The following is a 17,822-nucleotide window of genomic DNA, read 5'->3' on the forward strand; positions in this document are numbered from 1 at the left end:
ATACTTTTACTTTATATTGACAGATATGCAATTAAAACATCCTGTAGATAAATTCACGAGATCTTGGAATTGTTTAATTTACCAGGAACGTGATAACTTTATTTTTATTTTTTTTTACGCTAGTTTCAAATAGAAACAAAATAATTGCCTTAGCATCGCATCATACGAGCCTATAAGATACTGTACTTCTGTTGCATTTTGGCTTATTTAGACCAAGTTCAAACAGTGCATTTATAAAAGGGAACCGGTCAGTAGTTTTATACAGGATGGGGAGTGTAGCTACTATACCGGTGGTATTAGTCATGCAAGTTGCAACAAAAACAACTGAATGCCCTGGCGCCGCGTTCACAAGTGCTGCGGAAGCGGCCCCTTCATGTACAAGTGCTCCAGGCTCTCCTCACTGAACACTGCCAGTCCCTCTCCCTCCGCTGTGAGTATAGGGGGGCGCTTCCAGAACACTTGCAAACATGGCACCCCGGGGCATTAAAATGTCGACTTCACCCCCCAATCTGGACTTGTTTCTCCTTCATACCCCTCTTTTCTATGGCACAGACTTCTTCAACCCCTTTTTCCACCGGTAGGGTGAGCCGTTCATTGTCTGATTTATCTTGCATAATTGGCACTCCCTGTTGAGGAGGATGGTAGTGGCACACTTTAATCTATGAAGGATCCCTTCCATGCACTCATAGGGAGGTCCTGTGTCTAGATTTACTCCTCCATTCCCCTTTTGCTGCATTTCTTTTTGTCTGTATGGTTTGAGTACATACATGTGATTGTGAATCTGTCACCCGTATCATTGGACCTGTTGCACAGGAAGACAGCACTTATCCCGGCCATGCTATTAAGTCTGCACGCTACTGAATAAAAGCCTGTGCGAAAACTCAAAAAAATCTCGACTTCACAGTCATGCAACTTGCCTGTCCGACAACATCGGAATACTAGCTACACTGACAAATTTCCTTTAATGACATTTGTGTATGAAGCTTTTTCAAACTAAAACTGGAAATGGATCTACTCCTAAGGCCTTATTCACACGAACGTGTTAAACATCCGTGTGATGGCCGTTGAAATGTTTTTTATTTTTTTTTAGAGCTAAGAGCTGAGGTGACCAAAAACCAGCGATTTTGGGGTTTTAAATTCTTTATTTACAGCGTTCACACGGCCGTTGTTTCAATGGACCGTGTGAAGGGTCCGTGAGAAAATAGGACATGTTCTATTCTTTCTGGCTTCAGGCATCCCCCATAGATTCTAGTATATGGGGGATGCAGGATATCGCGTCTCGCAGCGCAGAGCACGGGGGTGCAGAGCACAGATGCACGTCCGAGATGCACAACGCCGGTGTGAATCCGGCCTAACTGAATATCCCAATTAAGGCGGTGGGGGGTTAATTTCCTTATTCAGTCTCAATACGTAAAATTTTTTAGAATTGCCTCTTCCAAGAATTGTACATCACAGAAAACAACCTCTTTTATATTGTAGTGACTTCTAGATCACTGCATAGACTTAGACCGTGACGGGCAAAGCTCATTGTGCTTCCGGTTACTGTAAGAGGTGGAAAGTTCGGCTCTGGTCACATGACGTTATGTCTTTTTGGCCTCTGTGGATGGGGGGTTTGCCATTTTTAGTAAAGGTTACATTCAGCACCACATACCCTGTATTGGGCCTTGTTACTCAACAACTAAATAGACCGACAATGAGGCAAGTGTGAGACTTTTTTTGCGCTGGGCTCCTTTAGTTTAACACCTATCCAAATTTCAAGATGTTGAGAAAACTGTATATCCTAAAAAAAATCTACAGATCCACATATTTAAATGATAAAGAAAAAAAATGTCATGAAATTGGATTACAATTGTAGTAACAAGAGGACGTTTTTTTTTGAAAAAAAAAAAATACAAAAATGGGAGAACGCAGAGATGTTCAACTGCATCAAGAAACCGATGAAACGATCCATGCCGCTATTACACAAAGACAGACGTTAACAGTGAGAAGATGCAAGAGGCAGAAACTATACAGTGAGCAAGAGAGGTTTATTTCTGTAGAAGTGGGTGCGTGGGCATTCGATCCTGCACTGGTGTCAGTGACAGAAAGTACCAGTTTTACACATTAAAAAACAATAAAAATACACATTCTTAAGTCACATGGGAGAAATGATCTTGTCTAACACTCTTCCACATGACATCCAAGTACCAGGTCAATAGCTTGTGTTCCAGCTGGTACTTATGAACACTTTGCCTGTGCCCATTGTACGTACAGTCTGAGGTGCGTTTAGTGTTTAAGACATTCTTGGCCAAATCCATGATTGATTCCAAATAAACATAGCGGTGGTGTAGAGAACGGCAGCTCAGGCTGAACAACGCGTGGGCACAGAGAAATCGCCCGTACGTATGAGTCCAAAGGAAGCACATTCCATTTGTGAATTTAACTCTATGGTACAGATATTATTAACCATTTACAAGAATAATTTGCTGACTGGGTAAACGTAAATGCCATTCCATATTGTAAATATTTTTCGGTTACCAATTGACTTTACAGTACATACACAAGGAGAAGAATTTGCATGCCCGAACAGTAGTATTATGCACGTTAGCAGAATTATAAAGTCTTATTTATAACTAGGGATTTATTCATATATTTAAATTTTGGCAAGAAAAAAAAAAGTACAAATGCTAAATCCTGTTTAAAGAGACACTATCATCACTTTGGATTTTATTTTTTTGGCAGTGTGTTTTTATGGTTTTCACGTGTTCTTACATCTGGTGTCTAAACAGGTTACACTGCAAACAGATTTTAAAAAATAAAAATAAAATAAATGAATCTGGTTTTACATCCTACATGAAACTGAATGTTATCACTTCATAAATCACAGGCGGGAAGAATGACAAGTGTAGAGTACTGCCTCAGATGAGACCCAAACGGGAGAGAGGGGTGCGATATCTGGGACGGGCTGCTGATGTCACTGCCCTTGGCAGAATCTAGTCTGTTGACTCATTGTAAAGAATCCCTCCTGTGAAGACGGGGGTGTTTCCATTAAAAGCGTTTTCTCAGAAGACAACCCTGTCCATATGGTCTAGGTACTATGCTTTAGGTACACCCCTCTATGAGCCAGAGCTGAGAGCCATCCGGAATGAGTTGCTCCAGCAGTGGCGGACCAGACGGGAACGGCCGCTGCAGAGGAAACTTTTAGCCAGACTGGAATTCCTCCGGTGTGAACAGCTAACTGCAAGCACTAGAGAAGCCGGATCCAGCTTCCATACAAAAAAGTTGTGGTCTTCATGAGACAACCCCTTAAAAGACCATCTCCAGGAACTAAAGAAAGTGAAATACAAACGAAATTTTATACTAGATGACCTAAGCAAAATTATTTTTTTACTTTGTTTTTATTTTAAAGAAGCAAGGATTTTTTTTTTTCCAATGATAATGTCCCTTTAAAAGATCCTTGGCATAAAACAGTTAATTCTAAAATGGAGTAACATTACAACTATCACTACGCTCATAGCACTATAGGGGTATTTACGAAGCTCCTTATGTACACCATAGCACTGCTTTTTTTTTTTTTTTCCAAGAATGCCAGGCCGTCAACTGGTAAGAGATCATAGCAAATTATGGGAATTATTAAATAGTATGTTTAAAAAAAAAAAAAAAAAAAAAAAGGTAAATAAGTAGGCTTATATAAAACAAGTTGCATAGGAAATTTTAAATATAAGGCAAAGCAGGTGTTAATTTAAAAAATGCCAATGCAAAAGGGCACAGTGGTGTCAAAACATTCGGCTTATGAACACAAATCACAGTATTGTACTTGCGCTAGAAAAGTTATGGCAGCGATCTCCAAAGAGCATTACAGTATTAGAACAGTTTTACATGCTTAAATGTCACTGTAACAACCTGATCATTGTATTAGCACCGCAGTGCTGTCTAAGTACCTGATTAATATTAATCCGCCTTCCGCATCCCACATTACAAAAAATGCTACTTAAAAACAACATGACACGAGGACTGCAGACTCTAAATGTGATGAGCGCAGCCCATTTATGCCAATTATTTGACTATTTCTTAGCGTAAGATCCTACCCTGCAGAATCTCCACCGAATGGACACAGAATATGTAAATAAAAATACATTATTGTATTGTAAGAAATGCTCAACATAACTGACGGACTACCATAATGTAATCAGAGCTGCTTAACATATTACGGATTACCAGTATACAACGCCTCTCCCCTAAATGAAAACGTTTAAAGGCTTCCAGACAATAATATTGGTTCTAAATGTTCGATAGGTCGGGGTCCGACCGCAGCGACTGCCACAGACTGTTGTAGGGAGGCGGAGTTTGTATGGAGTGGTGGTCAAGCTTGCATGCTGCTGCTATTGCATACCACTGTATGGGAGTTATGGAAAGAGTGAAAGCGGTGCATAGGAGATACATTTTATTACCTGGAATATTCTTAATTGTAAACCGCCAGTGTTCCTTTTAGCAAAATGAGCTGATCAGAATTGTCCCTGGCTTGTATAAAGAGATTTGTATTGACGTGCGTTGTTCAAATGTGGACAACTCCTTAAAGAGCTGTAATATGACCCCCTTGAATAAGCCCCCATATTGAGTCTGTATGTTTAGTGGCTTGTTCATTTAGATCTCGTAGAGACAACACAAACACTCCTAACTATACTTAGGGTGAGGCGGTAAAATAAAAGGACATTGGATAAAATCAATTTTTACATTCATGATCTTAAACACATGATTCTGCAGGTATGGACATTAACACTATCCCAAATTAAAAAAAAAATATATACATCTAGAACTTTGAAAAAACAATGAAAGGCTGACAATAATAATTAAAAAAAAGTTACTTACCGGGCACATAAAAGAAAGCCTAAACATCTAAATCAGTGGATACAACAAGTGAAGTTGTGACAGTGATAGAAGGACTGTATTATGCGACTATGCGCTGCAATGCATTGGTGGCCTGTCTATCACTCCGTTTTATCTAGATTTTAGTTATATTAATGTATGAAATAAAACAAATAAAGAAACTAGCGGTGTTAATGGCAAAACAAGGGTTAGCCTCAAGAACCATTGATTAAAACACACAAAGTGCATAAAACATAGTAATACTACAAAACATGGCTAAATGTGTCAAACGAATGGTCCTTGCTCCATTGCTGTGTATTTACATACATGTCAGATACAGACTGCACAGTGCACAATTCAGTCTTGGTCTCACGGAGTCATCCAAAAGGTTTCTAAAATTACAAGTTCCATTGATTTCAAATGACAGATGACATAATGTTGCACCATATAAAACTTGGCTAGCTTGTCATGATGAAATACGATTTTTGGCTGTAGAAACATTCATTTGACGCTCTTAGTTGGGGTTTCAGATTCGGTAGACTGTCTCTCATCCGTCCATGCCTTTCTGGTATTTGTCAGTGCCAGGGTTTTTTCCTTGTCAACCACAACATAATCCACCTTCTCTTCTGCTGCACTGCTCCCAGAACCAGTGCTCTTTTTCTAAAGAAACGAAGAAGAAACCATAAGCATCTGCCAACTGGAAGCACAATTCATTTTTTTTATTAGTAATGCCCTGTTCCTCCATTTGCATACATGTTAAAAGTTCAGAGCATCCTCATGATCTCAAGACAAGTTGCCTTAGCCCATTGCCTGGGGCTACCAAGCTGAACACATTTATAACTTGAGGAACAGCATATCAGAGCGCCAATGCCAAATGAAGCCCATTGATAAATGGGATTTGGCCTGGCCACACCAGGAGGGCATGTAGCTTACTGAAGCGCCTTAGAAATTTAGGCTGAAAATGACTGACTGACTATTTCCACCACCATGGACCAGTACAAGAAAAGGACAGCCATGGCGTGCTCTCCCATCTGGACCTTACCAGGGAAATCCTAACCTCTTTCTGGATCAATAATGACAGCATTGCAAAAGCCCAATGTGTGAGGCCTTCAGAGACACATCTGCTAACTTATGCCATTGCTCTCTCCACCACTGGTGAGTAAACCTAATGCTGATTAATATGACCACTAGTTGACCCTCAACGGAGCTTACCCTGACCATGAACAGGTCGTGAGTGCAGGAATGATGCTTATTCTAGTAATCCTGAGCAGTGAAACCTTCAGGGATCAGGTTCTCCATTACCTGGGGATTCAGCCTTAACAAGCAATACCCTCAGCTCAAACGCTGAAATCTGCACCAGTGAGCTCCACTTAGACCATTGATTCATTTTTTTAAGCTTGTGGGCTATAATACTGGTGATGCATTGTGGATGTCCCTAGAGAGCCAGGACGTTGCCCTTAGAAGCCACAACCAGAAAATCCAAACTTTGGACTGTGTACAGTGTAGGATGTGTTGCTCCGCTTCATTGTATTTGTGGACATCTAATCTCTCCTTCTCCTTTCCCAGACCTCCGCTTAAATTGGACTACACTTCATCATTTATTTTAACCATGTTACATTTGCTACCTCGGTACTTAATACTTCTGTGTTGCCAGCCAAAAAATTGCCAATGTTTAGGAGAGGTTTTCACTTGTTAGAAAAGGTACTAAATATTTTCTTTCTGCTTTTCCTTCCTTTACAATTAGGCTATGTTCACACGGGGTATTTTGCCGAGTTTTTTGACGTGGAAACCGCTTCGCAAAACTCGGCAGAAACGGCCCGAGAACGCCTCCCATTGATTTCAATGGGAGGCGTCGGCGTCTTTTTCCCGCGAGCAGTAAAACTGCCTCACGGGAAAAAGAAGCGACATGCCCTATCTTCGGGCGCTTCCGCCTCCGACCTCCCATTGACTTTAATGGGAGGCAGGAGAAAGCGTATATCTCGCTGTTTTATGCCCGCGGCGCTCAATGGCCGTGGGCGAAAAACGGCGCGATAATTGCCGCGAAAATCGGCGTGCAGGGAGAGGAATATCTGCCTCAAAGTTCCAAACGGAATTTTGAGGCAGATATTCCTCCCCCAAAATACTCCGTGTGAACATAGCCTTATTGGACAATCTTCCCCTTTTCATCTTTAGCTTTCCCTATCCTCAAGTATGTTGTCTACACTGCATCCACCATTGAGTCGACCATTTTCAACAAAATGTAACCGTGTTTCCAGTATTTTAGCTCACAGCTGCCTGTGTCACCCCAGATTTCCCTTCATTTTTAATTTGTGAACATATTCTTTAAAAGTGGATCTGTCAGCTGAAAATACTAAATATGCTGCCCTAGGTAAGGGCAGCAGATTACAGGTAAATATTACAATGTATTCACGTCGTGTGTATTCATGAGGAAAATGCCCCTTCTGCACCTCCTGGCAGTGATTGATGGGTTGCTTTTGTTTGTAGACACACAGTAGCCAGCCATCAAAGTGCGAGGAGGGCAGGAAGGAAGCGAGGAGAGAGAACTGTTCTCATTAATACACAATCCTTATAACAGAGTCTGGTGTATTATTTGATTGCTTCTATTAGACAAATGGCACAATATTTGTGTGCCATTTTGGCGAATTACGAGGATGGACCGGTCTGTATAATATTCTGCCCTGGTAAGGGCAGCAAATTCATCTGACGGATCCGCTTCAACCAATCATGCATATGAAGAATAATTATGTGCCAGAAGCTGGGACTACAACTGTTTGAATGGAGTGTTCTGTCCCACTTGGAGTGGGGGCTGTGCAGCATGCAGCGTTACTCTTTAGGTTAGGGCTCCACCACAACACTGCGTCACCTGCAAGCTGTGGTAAACTTGCAATGTCATTCTCCCATGTATTGTAAGGGCTAGTGAATGTGAATACCCAGATACATCTACACCATGAATGACGTGCGGTATCCCTTCTGCCTTGGGACATCCCAGTTACCAGACAACCACCCAGTTATCTTATCGATAAGTCATACCGCCACCTATAGATGCAGGTCATGGATAAAAGCAGTAGTCCTAAAAGTACACAAATAAATAAATACTTAGCCGCTCAGATGACCCAATGAGTCCACAAGAACGGAGTCCAATAATCCTGGAGGTATCCTCCTTTTTATTGGACTCCGTTCTTGTGGACTCATTGGCTAGGTATTTAACAAAATTACACACACATATATATTTATTTGTTCTCATACATTTATATTTGTATACTTATTTAGCATTTATAAAAGGTAAGCAACTTGCAATTCATAGACTTTACAGCTTGGTAATATCAGATTATTGGCAAACTGGAAGACATTCTTAACCCCTTCGCGTACCCAGACATGCCATTACGTCTGGGTGCGGGGGCTGATGTTTGGAGCACGCTCCATATGCTGCGGGTGTTGGCTGTATTTCACAGCAGACACCCGGGACTAACAGCCGGGAGCAGCGATCACGCTGCTCCTGGCTGTTTAACCCCTCAAATGCTGCGATCAATCACGACCGCAGCATCTAACGTATTGCGCCATCTGTTAAGCCCTGCCACAGCAAGGACTTAGCAGAGGCAGAGTGAACGCAGCCCTGAGGGCCTTCATTACGCCCCCGGGCTGCCATAACAACCGTCGTCACCCCCAGATCTCACTCCGACAGCTCATCACCCCTCCCCGGAGTGAGATCGGGGGAGTGACGACGGTTGTTATGAAGGCCCCCAGGGCTGCCTTCACTCTGCTAATAAAGTGTGTGAAAGTAAAAAATAGTTTAGTAGTGAAAAAAAAAAAGTAGAAGTTTAAAAATAAAATAATTTTTTTTTCCCCCTAAAGTAATGTAAAAAATAAAAAAGTAAACAAAATTGTATAATAATAATAATAATAATAATAATCAACCCAGAATGTCTATCTATAAAGTGTAGGTACTGTCTTTTAGATATCTTGGACTTACACTTCTCAAAAATAATCTTCAGCGGTGAGGTGCGCATGTGCGCTGTGTCTGCTGACGGCGATGCATTGCCCTCTTTGGCTCCTTATGCGCATTGCGAATGTCTGGAGCTCCCGTTACGCGTCGGGAATCCAGACGTGCGCTCCGGCGTTTGGAGCCGGAAGTGGGGCCTGTCTCGCTTCCAGTCGCGCCAGCGGGCATACGCTGTCTTTCTCATTGCGATGATGTACAGTAGATACATCCTCTTCTACACTATATAAGGGCCGGATAGTGTTAGGACACAAACATACACCCCCTGAGGAAGCACTCACAGCGAAACGAGCGTTGGGGCATTTGTGGTGGAGTGAACATTGGTTCATAGAATTCCTTTTGCTGTTATGGATATGGCTGTTCTGAGCTATATCTGAATGCACTGACACTTTATCCTGTTCCCCCTTCCTTTTTGTTAATAATGTTTACAGGGATTGGAGTTAATCAGTATGAAACCCTTCTGGGTCTGAAATAAAATCTTGCAGTTATCTAGTACAGTCCTTATATATATTTTTTACATGTCATCCAGCAAATTGTTTTGCTATACCTTTACTAGATTCGTGTCTTTATATGTTTAATACATTGTTTGTTATATTTGTGTAATAAAATGGTCATATTTTTGTATACTTTTGGCTATATGCTCTGGTTCTTTCTGTATGGTTTATATATTTATGGAGCTGCCTACATGGTAAATTATGGGGGGGGGGGATGTTGGTGCTATAAACATTTTCCAGCCCTTAACAGAACTGCTTTTGACAAAATTGGTATCGCTGCGTCCGTAAAAGTCTGAACGATTACAATATAGCGTTATTTAATGCGCATGGTCAACGCGGTAAAAAATGTAAACCGCCAAAATCGCTGTTTTTTGGACAACTTAGCTTTAAAAAGAAATGTCATAAAAAGTGATCAAAATGTTCTGTGTACCAAAATATGGTACCGATAAAAGCTACAGCACGTCCCGCAAAAAATAAGCCCTCACGCGGCTCAAATCGGTGAAAAAATAAAAAGTTATGGCTCTCAGAATGTGGCGACACAAAACATTTTATTTTTTAAATAAAGTTTATTATCAATAAAAGTAGTAAAATAAAAACATATAAATTTGGTATCACCGTAATCGTATTGAGCCACAGAATAAAGATAACTTGTCTTTTTTACCGCACAGTGAAAGCCGTAAAAACAAAACCCAAAAACCAATTGAGGAATTAAGTTTTTTTTTCTATTTTCAGCCCGCAAAGAATTTTTTTTCAGTTTCCCAGTACATTATATGGAACTATAAATGGTACCAAAATAAACCACAACTCCTCCCGCAAAAAATAAGCCCACACACCACCCTATTGACGGAAAAATAAAAAAAGTTATGGCTCTTGGAATGCGGGGAGTGAAAAACGAAAAATTTAAAAAAATGGCTTTGTCCCGAAAGTGTTAAACTAACCAACCAATAAACTGAGAAAAACAATATGGCACGAACGTATAAAAGGGGTTATTCCCATCTCAGACACTTATGGCATATCCACATATGCCGGACATTTATGGCATATCCTGTGGATATGCCATAAATGTCGGAGATGGGAATAACTCTTTAATGCACTAAATACAAAACAAGTTATTTATCGGTTTAGTTATTTCACATACTTTTCTTGGAGGTGTTGACTTGCCAGAGTCCAGATCCAAGTCTAGATATTCTACTTGTTTGTCACCCTTCGGTTTCACCATGGGGCTGTTCCCGCCATCTAGACTGTTGCTCTCAAATATGCACTAGATATGTAAAAATAGATAGTAGATTATAGGAGTTACGAATAGTAAGTATCATACAAACACCCACACAAAACACATAACTAATTTCTTATTCCAGCTTGGGTGATAGGTTTTAGATACAATGAAAAGCAAGCAGGTGGGAATCCACTGCCGTTGTGTGCTTGTGCCATTGACTACAGGCTGTTCACACGGAACTGCTTACTATTGTACTATTATTTTTTGCTTTGGTCAATAGAAAATAATTGAGAACTGGTAATAAAGGTAACTGGTCTGCATGGCAGCGATAGTCTGTCAGCTCTACTATGCAATCACCCAGATACATTGTAATCTCATAATGACACCTGCATCACTACGTGGGACAGCAGTAATGAAGATTCGACATACTGAGCCATCTGTGGGTAGATTTGGGTTCATAGGTACATAGTTTTCTTCACTCTCCTGTGAGTCACTGCTTGAAGCTGTGCTGTGAACAGAGTCTGGTCTGGGAGGCATTGGGAACCTGGAAGAGCTAAAGAACACACATTTAGACATATATACTTTAAATATTATATACTACATACATAAAATGACAAAGAAGCACTCCAGCTTTTTTCCACCCTCCCCCCCATTTGCAAATGTGATATATTGCAATGTAGTTATGTGAATCAGCTTACCTGGCACCCTGTATTTCACAGGTAGCCTATTCATTCTGGACCACCATTGGGTCACGTGATTTTTGTCTGACTCCCTGTATCCTACATAGTCTGCTATAGGGAACGGAGCGGCTACCGGTGAAATACAGCCCCAGGTAAGCCGACACACATTACTACATTGCACTACATCAAATTTACAAACGAGATGGAGGAGGGGGGGGGCGCGGAGTGCTTAATTTAAGGGGAAGATTAAACATATACCTGACTACAGAAACAAACATTTACAACGCACAGAGCACAGCATAAGGCCCCATTCACACGAGCGTGAATCACGTCCGTGTGCTGTGCATTGAAACAACGCATAGCACACGGTCCCCTTGATTTCCATGGGGCCATTCACACATGCGTGGTTTTTCACGCAAGTGCATGAACGACGCATGCCACTCGCAAAGCACACGGATACATAACGCAACACACACGGACCCGATTCACAGATACGCTCGTGTGAACGAGGCCTAAGTCGCACAATTTTGGCAGCTCGTTCAGTGTTGCAGAATACGTTTGTGTATTTAGAAGCAACAGAAAATAAATAAGGTTCATATGGCAAGTAAATACAAAAGCACCACCTAGGAGGAAGTACAAACATATCATGATGTGGTCACTGCAAGATCTCATAAATCAAGTAACTGAAAGCTATTATTTTACTAGCCGAGCAATAAACAGAGAAAAACTAAAAGGCCCAGATTTATTTACAATAATTTATGTTGCGCTATTAAAGAGGGCTGTTCGTGAGAATTGTACCCTTTTTATTAAAAACTGCACTGCTCAAACCTGTCAAAAATTTCAAACCGTGCCGAATTTATTATGTCTGCTACGAGCAGCCGTATACTTGCACTAACATTTTGCACTTTTATCTTACTCCACTTGATAACAGTGGTGTAACCAAGGTCTCCTGAAAGACCATGTTCACTTTCCTTGTCCTTTTCAAATTTGTGGAGTTAGAAGTAAAAAAATGGTATCAAATTTTGCAATGGTGTTCTACGTTCAGTTGTGCCTTTAAGAAATAGCGCAATTTATGGCAGAAACTGCCGTAAACAAGTTAATAAATGTGGGCCAATATGTTCCCAATGGTTCTAAAAAGACACGAACTTGCTTCCTGCATGTTATATTAGACATAACAAGTGAATACTTACTCTCGTGTAAAGCTTCTGGTTACCGGAGAGCGCACAGGTAACTCCACCCACTCAGGAACAGGCTTTATTTCCAGCGGCGCTGGCTTTACTGAACAATAGAAAACACATACGACAATGATTTTGACATTAACTAGGAAAATAGGCAAAACTATGATATTAAAAGGACTGTAGCATTCAAATACAATTTTTCGTATAACGGAGCTGTCCATCTGGTAACCCATTAGCCACATGTTCGCCACGGATTCTCTCTAAGGGCCTGTTCACACCAGCGTTGGCTTTCCGTACCGGGGTTCCGTCTCAGGTTTCCGTCGGATGAATCCCGCAACGGAAAGTCAAACTGAAACCACAGATTCCGTTTCCGTCACCATTGATATCAATGGTGCCGGAAACATTGCTAATGGTTTGCTTTAGTCACCATTCCGGCAGGTTTCCGTTTTAATGACGGAATCAATAGTGGAGTTGACTGCGCTATTGATTCAGGTCAGAAAAATGGAAACCTGCCGGAATGGTGACGAACGGAAACCATTAGCAATGTTTCTGGCACCATTGATATCAATGGTGACGGAAACGGAAGCTGTGGTTTCAGTTTGACTTTCCGTTGCGGGATTCATCCGACGGAAACCTCTGACAGAACCCCGGAACGGAAAGCCAACGCTGGTGTGAACAGGCCCTAACATCCATCATCCCTAGCAATCCCCATAGACTCCATGACATTTTTTATTAATAGCGTTGAACCTTTTAGCATATGAATACCTGAACAGCACTGCTAGTAGCAAAATGGTAAAACGGGCTAATAGTAGCCGACTTGTGTGCTCTTCACTTAGAACGCAAACAACAAATCTGCTTTATATAGTAAAATCTCCTTTCAAAAACTATAAAATCTAACATATATACCTCATTCAGTTATTATTAGCTCCTGAACTTACACGTCTGTATAAGTTTCCTGTTTGAACAACACCTTGTAAAATCTACCAGATAATTGAATGTAAAAGAAATAGTATATTGCTAACATGTTTTATATTATTACATGGTACATTTATACTCCGTATGCAAGGATAAATACTGTATAGAATAAGGGCAAATTTCAACTGTGAATTAAACTGGGCATGTCTTTTTAGGGCCTGTTCACATCAGCGTTGTCTTTCCGTTGAGGGGTTCCGTCTGAGCTTTCTGTCGGGGGAACCCCTCAACTGAAACCATAGCTTCAGTTTGCATCGCCATTGATTTCAATGGTGACTGATCCATTTCAAATGGTTTCCATTTGTCACTGCTGTGTAAGGGTTCCATTGTCTTGACGGAATCAATACCATAGTAGACTGCGCTATTCATTCAGTCAAAATGACGGAACCCTTCCACAACAGTGACAAACAAAACCATTTGCACCAGTTCCGTCACCATTGACATCAATGGTGATGCAAAAGGAAACCCATGGTCTACGTTCATGGGTTCCCCTGATGGAAAGGTCAGACGGAACTCATGAATGGAGCCCCGACGCAGATGTGAACGAAGTATCCCTTCCCTTCCTCTTACAGCCGGAGGAAGGGAAGGGATACTGTAACTGATCCAAACCTATTTCGAGCTTAAAGTGATTGTCCACCTTTTACTAATGTAATAGTTCTGTCCAAAATTCTGTACCGATTAATTCACTATATCTTTAGAGCGGTCAGAGCTAATTTTTTTTGATAAACACTAGAAAATCAAATTTATATCTATCAATATCTATCTATCAATATCTATCTATCAATCTATCAATATCTATCTCAAACTCCAAGAATACAAGACAGCACTCCAAAAATAGGATCACTTTAATCACCACTTGCGACGTTTCAGCCCTACTCCATGGGGCCGCTCTCAAGCAAATCAGGCCCCATGGAGTAGGGCTGAAATGTCGCGAGTGGTGATTAAAGTGATCCTAATTTTTCACTGAATTTGGAGTGCTGTCTTGTATTCATGGAGTTTGCTGGCTATTTGGGACATTGGTCGTATGTCCGAACAGGAACTTTGCACCCTGCATTAACTGAACGGCGCTGCTTTTTTTTTTCCGTTATATATCTATACACATATACATACGAGTATCTCTTTCTTTTGCATAGAAGTTCATGGTAGCTGCTCGCAGCCACCTCTAGAAGCTTACTGCTAATCGAAAACAGCAAGCTCCCTCTAGTGGTGGCTTCATGCATCCACTTTTTAGACTTTTAACCTTGTCTACGCAGAGGAAAGACCAAGATCTAAAAACTATAAAGATATATTACAAAATTTATCAGCACAGAATTTTGAAAAACAAAATGGTATTCAGGGTGGAAATTCACTTAAAGAGGACCATAGGCATAATATTTAAACCAGCGGACCAATCAGAGCCAATAGCATTACAAACATTTAAAACCATTCATAGATGCAAAAATGCCAGATGAAGTATGGGCCAATCAGTAATCGGCAACTACTGGCTGAAAAAAAATCTAACACGACGGATCACAAATTTGACAGACTGTTGGACATTGGTTATGTGCACGTGGCAATAAAACAAATTTGGCCAAGCAGTGGCCGACAATTTGAAAAAAATCGTCCATTTCTGCTGACATTTATCACGTTCTTGGCCGGCTTTAGAGCACGAGCGGTCACTTTCCATTGCTCACTGATCTGAACCCCCTCCTCTTACTACATGGCTTCAGGTCTTCATTGGTGATAAATAAAATGTACTTGCAAACTCTTTAAAAAGAACTTATCAGAAGCAAAACGATTAGCTGTCCTGTCCAATACCACAGACCATCACTGAAAATAGACTCCTTCCCTTATTCAACACTTTGTTTAGGAGTACTATAGCATGCGACACCATTTAATTTATTTGAACACCATGAAATTAAAGTTTCACATTATAACTATAAGAAATGGAAATCAAATATTCAACAACTTTATTCTGGTTAATAATACTACTACAACATATCTAATCAGACAGTAGTACAAGTTACAAGGTATTTCTAGGAAATGACCAAGAGAAAATCTTGATTTTAACACCACATTTATTTTTTTTAGAAGTGATCCTTATTAAGCCACAGGTAAGGGTGCTTTGGTCTCACCATATACTATAGATTTCAGCATTGCTATAAAGATGTGCATAACAGATGAAAACAGGACGTGGTGGAGAACTAAATACATACCCTTGTTTCTTCTGGGAAATTCACCTATGGTTTGTGAATCAGTTCGCTCTAAACCATGAGGTTTAGGTCTTAAAATTTTAGGACTTTGACCTAATTGGCGAAAAGAAGACTCTCTTAATAAAACAGTGGTCTGGAAAAAAAAACAGGAGGAAGAACAAAAATGGAGTTCTGCATGGAAAGCAGCGGAATCCAGGCAGCACAGCAGGGTTAATTTTATCAGCAAAAGCAACCCTGTCCAGAGAGGTTTCACAGCGGAGCTGCTTTCATGCTAAAAGTGGAAGCACCAAATTCAATAGAAAAATATTGCCACATGCCAAAAGCTTTCTGAAGCCAGCACAACAAAAGAATTCAGAAAAGTAGTCACGGCCCTCCACTACCAAAACCCACTTCAACTCTTCATGAACAAATACTCACCTAGAAGTTTCATCATCAATCGATTTAACGTATACTGTGCACTGCTAAAATATATATTATATTATATAATATATATATATATATATATATATAGATCTATCAACTAAAATTAGGTTAGGATGACAAAAGTGTACATGCACAGCGCTGCATCAACATACGTACTGAAACTCTACCTAGGGAACTACAAAACCAACATCATGACTCGAGTCAACACAATAGAAAGGTCTCTTTTACAAAGAAAAAAAATCTATAAAATCAACTATACAAATTGTAAAAATACCTACTCCTGCTATTTAAGCAGATATGGGAATTTAGAGGGATCTCTGATAAAATAGTGAATTCCAGTACAAGATACCTAAAGAATAATATTATTTTTCCCCAAGTGTAGCATCTTCAAGGTATCATCTAAAAAAGGTCAGGCTGTTGCCTAGCAATAGAAGCTCCAGTTGGAAGGTGACTACTCTGGTCTCCCATGAAGAACAATATTGTCAATTACTATTTTGCTTCCTGCATGCAATGCAAATTGAGTAAAGTGCCATTAGCACTTCCACTCCCTCCTTTTCAAAGGAGAACATTGCCCCCTGCTCACAAGGCAAATATATAGTTTACGTTTTTGTACAATTTAGAAGAGAGCATGGGGTGAAGGTGGCAGAGGAGACTTACCCCTCACCTGGGATGTTCCTTATGTTCATTAAACTATTTTTAATTGTTAACATATATAAATGTTAAAAAGAATATAAACACTATGCTTCTTGAAGCAACGCAAATCAAACCAGAATGGAACATTTATCACCATAGAATCCTTTGTTCAGAGCTGCAATTTAAAGTGAAGTGCATTTCTACAAAAATCAATAGCAATCAAGCATTTCAATTATGTATTCAGGATGTATTTCACAAGGAGATGCATGTATGTGGAAAATTGAAGCAATAGGCAAAAGTTTTATAGCACTACCTACTGCTAACTGACAGCATGAAAACGAAGGGTTTCACTTTTACTGGATGGACTGTTAAATGGTGAACCTCCCTCAGAGTATTAACAGACTTAACCGATATTAAGAAACTAAAATAAAAAAAACACTCCCAGCTTAAAGTGTAACTAAACGTTCAAACTTCTGACATGTCATAAGTTTTGATTGGTGGGGGTCCGAGCACTGAGACCCCTCATCAATCTCTATAACGAAGCGACAGAAGTGCTCGTGTGAGCGCTGAACAGCTTCGTTTCTGTTCGGCTTTTCCCAGAAAGCCGACGTAGCAGAATACGGGCTCAGACTTTCTATTGAGCCGTACACCGCTACATTGACTTACGGAAAAAGTTGAATGGAAACTAAGTGGCTCAGCGCTCACACGAGCACTTCTACCAATTCGTTTTAGCTATTGCTGGGGGTCTCAGTGCTCGGACCCCCACCAATCAAAACTTCTGACATGTCACTATGAAGTCGATAAAGTGGTGTCAGCCGGGCAATGGAACCGGCGCTTCCGGTATTTCCGTTGCTCTTCTCTGTCGGAGCAGAACGGAAAGCCGTCAGCCCCTTAAAGTGAATCTGTTACTTAGGGCAGCATAGTATGAGGACAGGCTCAATCTACCATTCGTCTACACGGCACAAAAATATTCTGCTGTTTGGCTAAGAGCCTATAGCTGTATTCGGTGTTAAGCCCTATTAGCCAAACAGCACAATATTTTCTTGAACAGGGCAGCATATTCAGTTGGCAGATCCACTTTAGGATTAGAGTTTTACGAGTAACTTTTTACAGTGTCCTGTGCCTATTAGAACATTCTATAAGTATCTCATTGAAGACTTTCAATACAATTTATTCCAGAAATGACCAGATC

General features: G+C 40.5%; 1 protein-coding gene across 2 annotated transcripts in view; it reads right to left on the bottom strand.

The window, feature by feature from the left end:
* Positions 1-4,794: 4,794 nt before the first annotated feature.
* GAB1 (GRB2 associated binding protein 1) overlaps positions 4,795-17,822 on the bottom strand; it is a 128,963-nt gene continuing 115,935 nt past the window's right edge. Inside the window, exons 7-11 of one of the 2 annotated variants that reach the window (XM_075860404.1) lie at positions 15,578-15,667; positions 12,423-12,510; positions 10,982-11,105; positions 10,475-10,597; positions 4,795-5,505 (exon numbers count right to left, since the gene is read on the bottom strand). In XM_075860404.1, coding sequence (XP_075716519.1) covers positions 5,347-5,505; positions 10,475-10,597; positions 10,982-11,105; positions 12,423-12,510; positions 15,578-15,667 — 584 coding nt within the window. In that variant the 3' untranslated portion in view covers positions 4,795-5,346. The remainder of the gene's footprint in view (positions 5,506-10,474; positions 10,598-10,981; positions 11,106-12,422; positions 12,511-15,577; positions 15,668-17,822) is intronic. The other variant, XM_075860405.1, reaches the window with a different exon arrangement.

Source organism: Rhinoderma darwinii, chromosome 1 (assembly GCF_050947455.1).
Source record: "Rhinoderma darwinii isolate aRhiDar2 chromosome 1, aRhiDar2.hap1, whole genome shotgun sequence".
Lineage (NCBI taxonomy): Eukaryota > Metazoa > Chordata > Amphibia > Anura > Rhinodermatidae > Rhinoderma > Rhinoderma darwinii.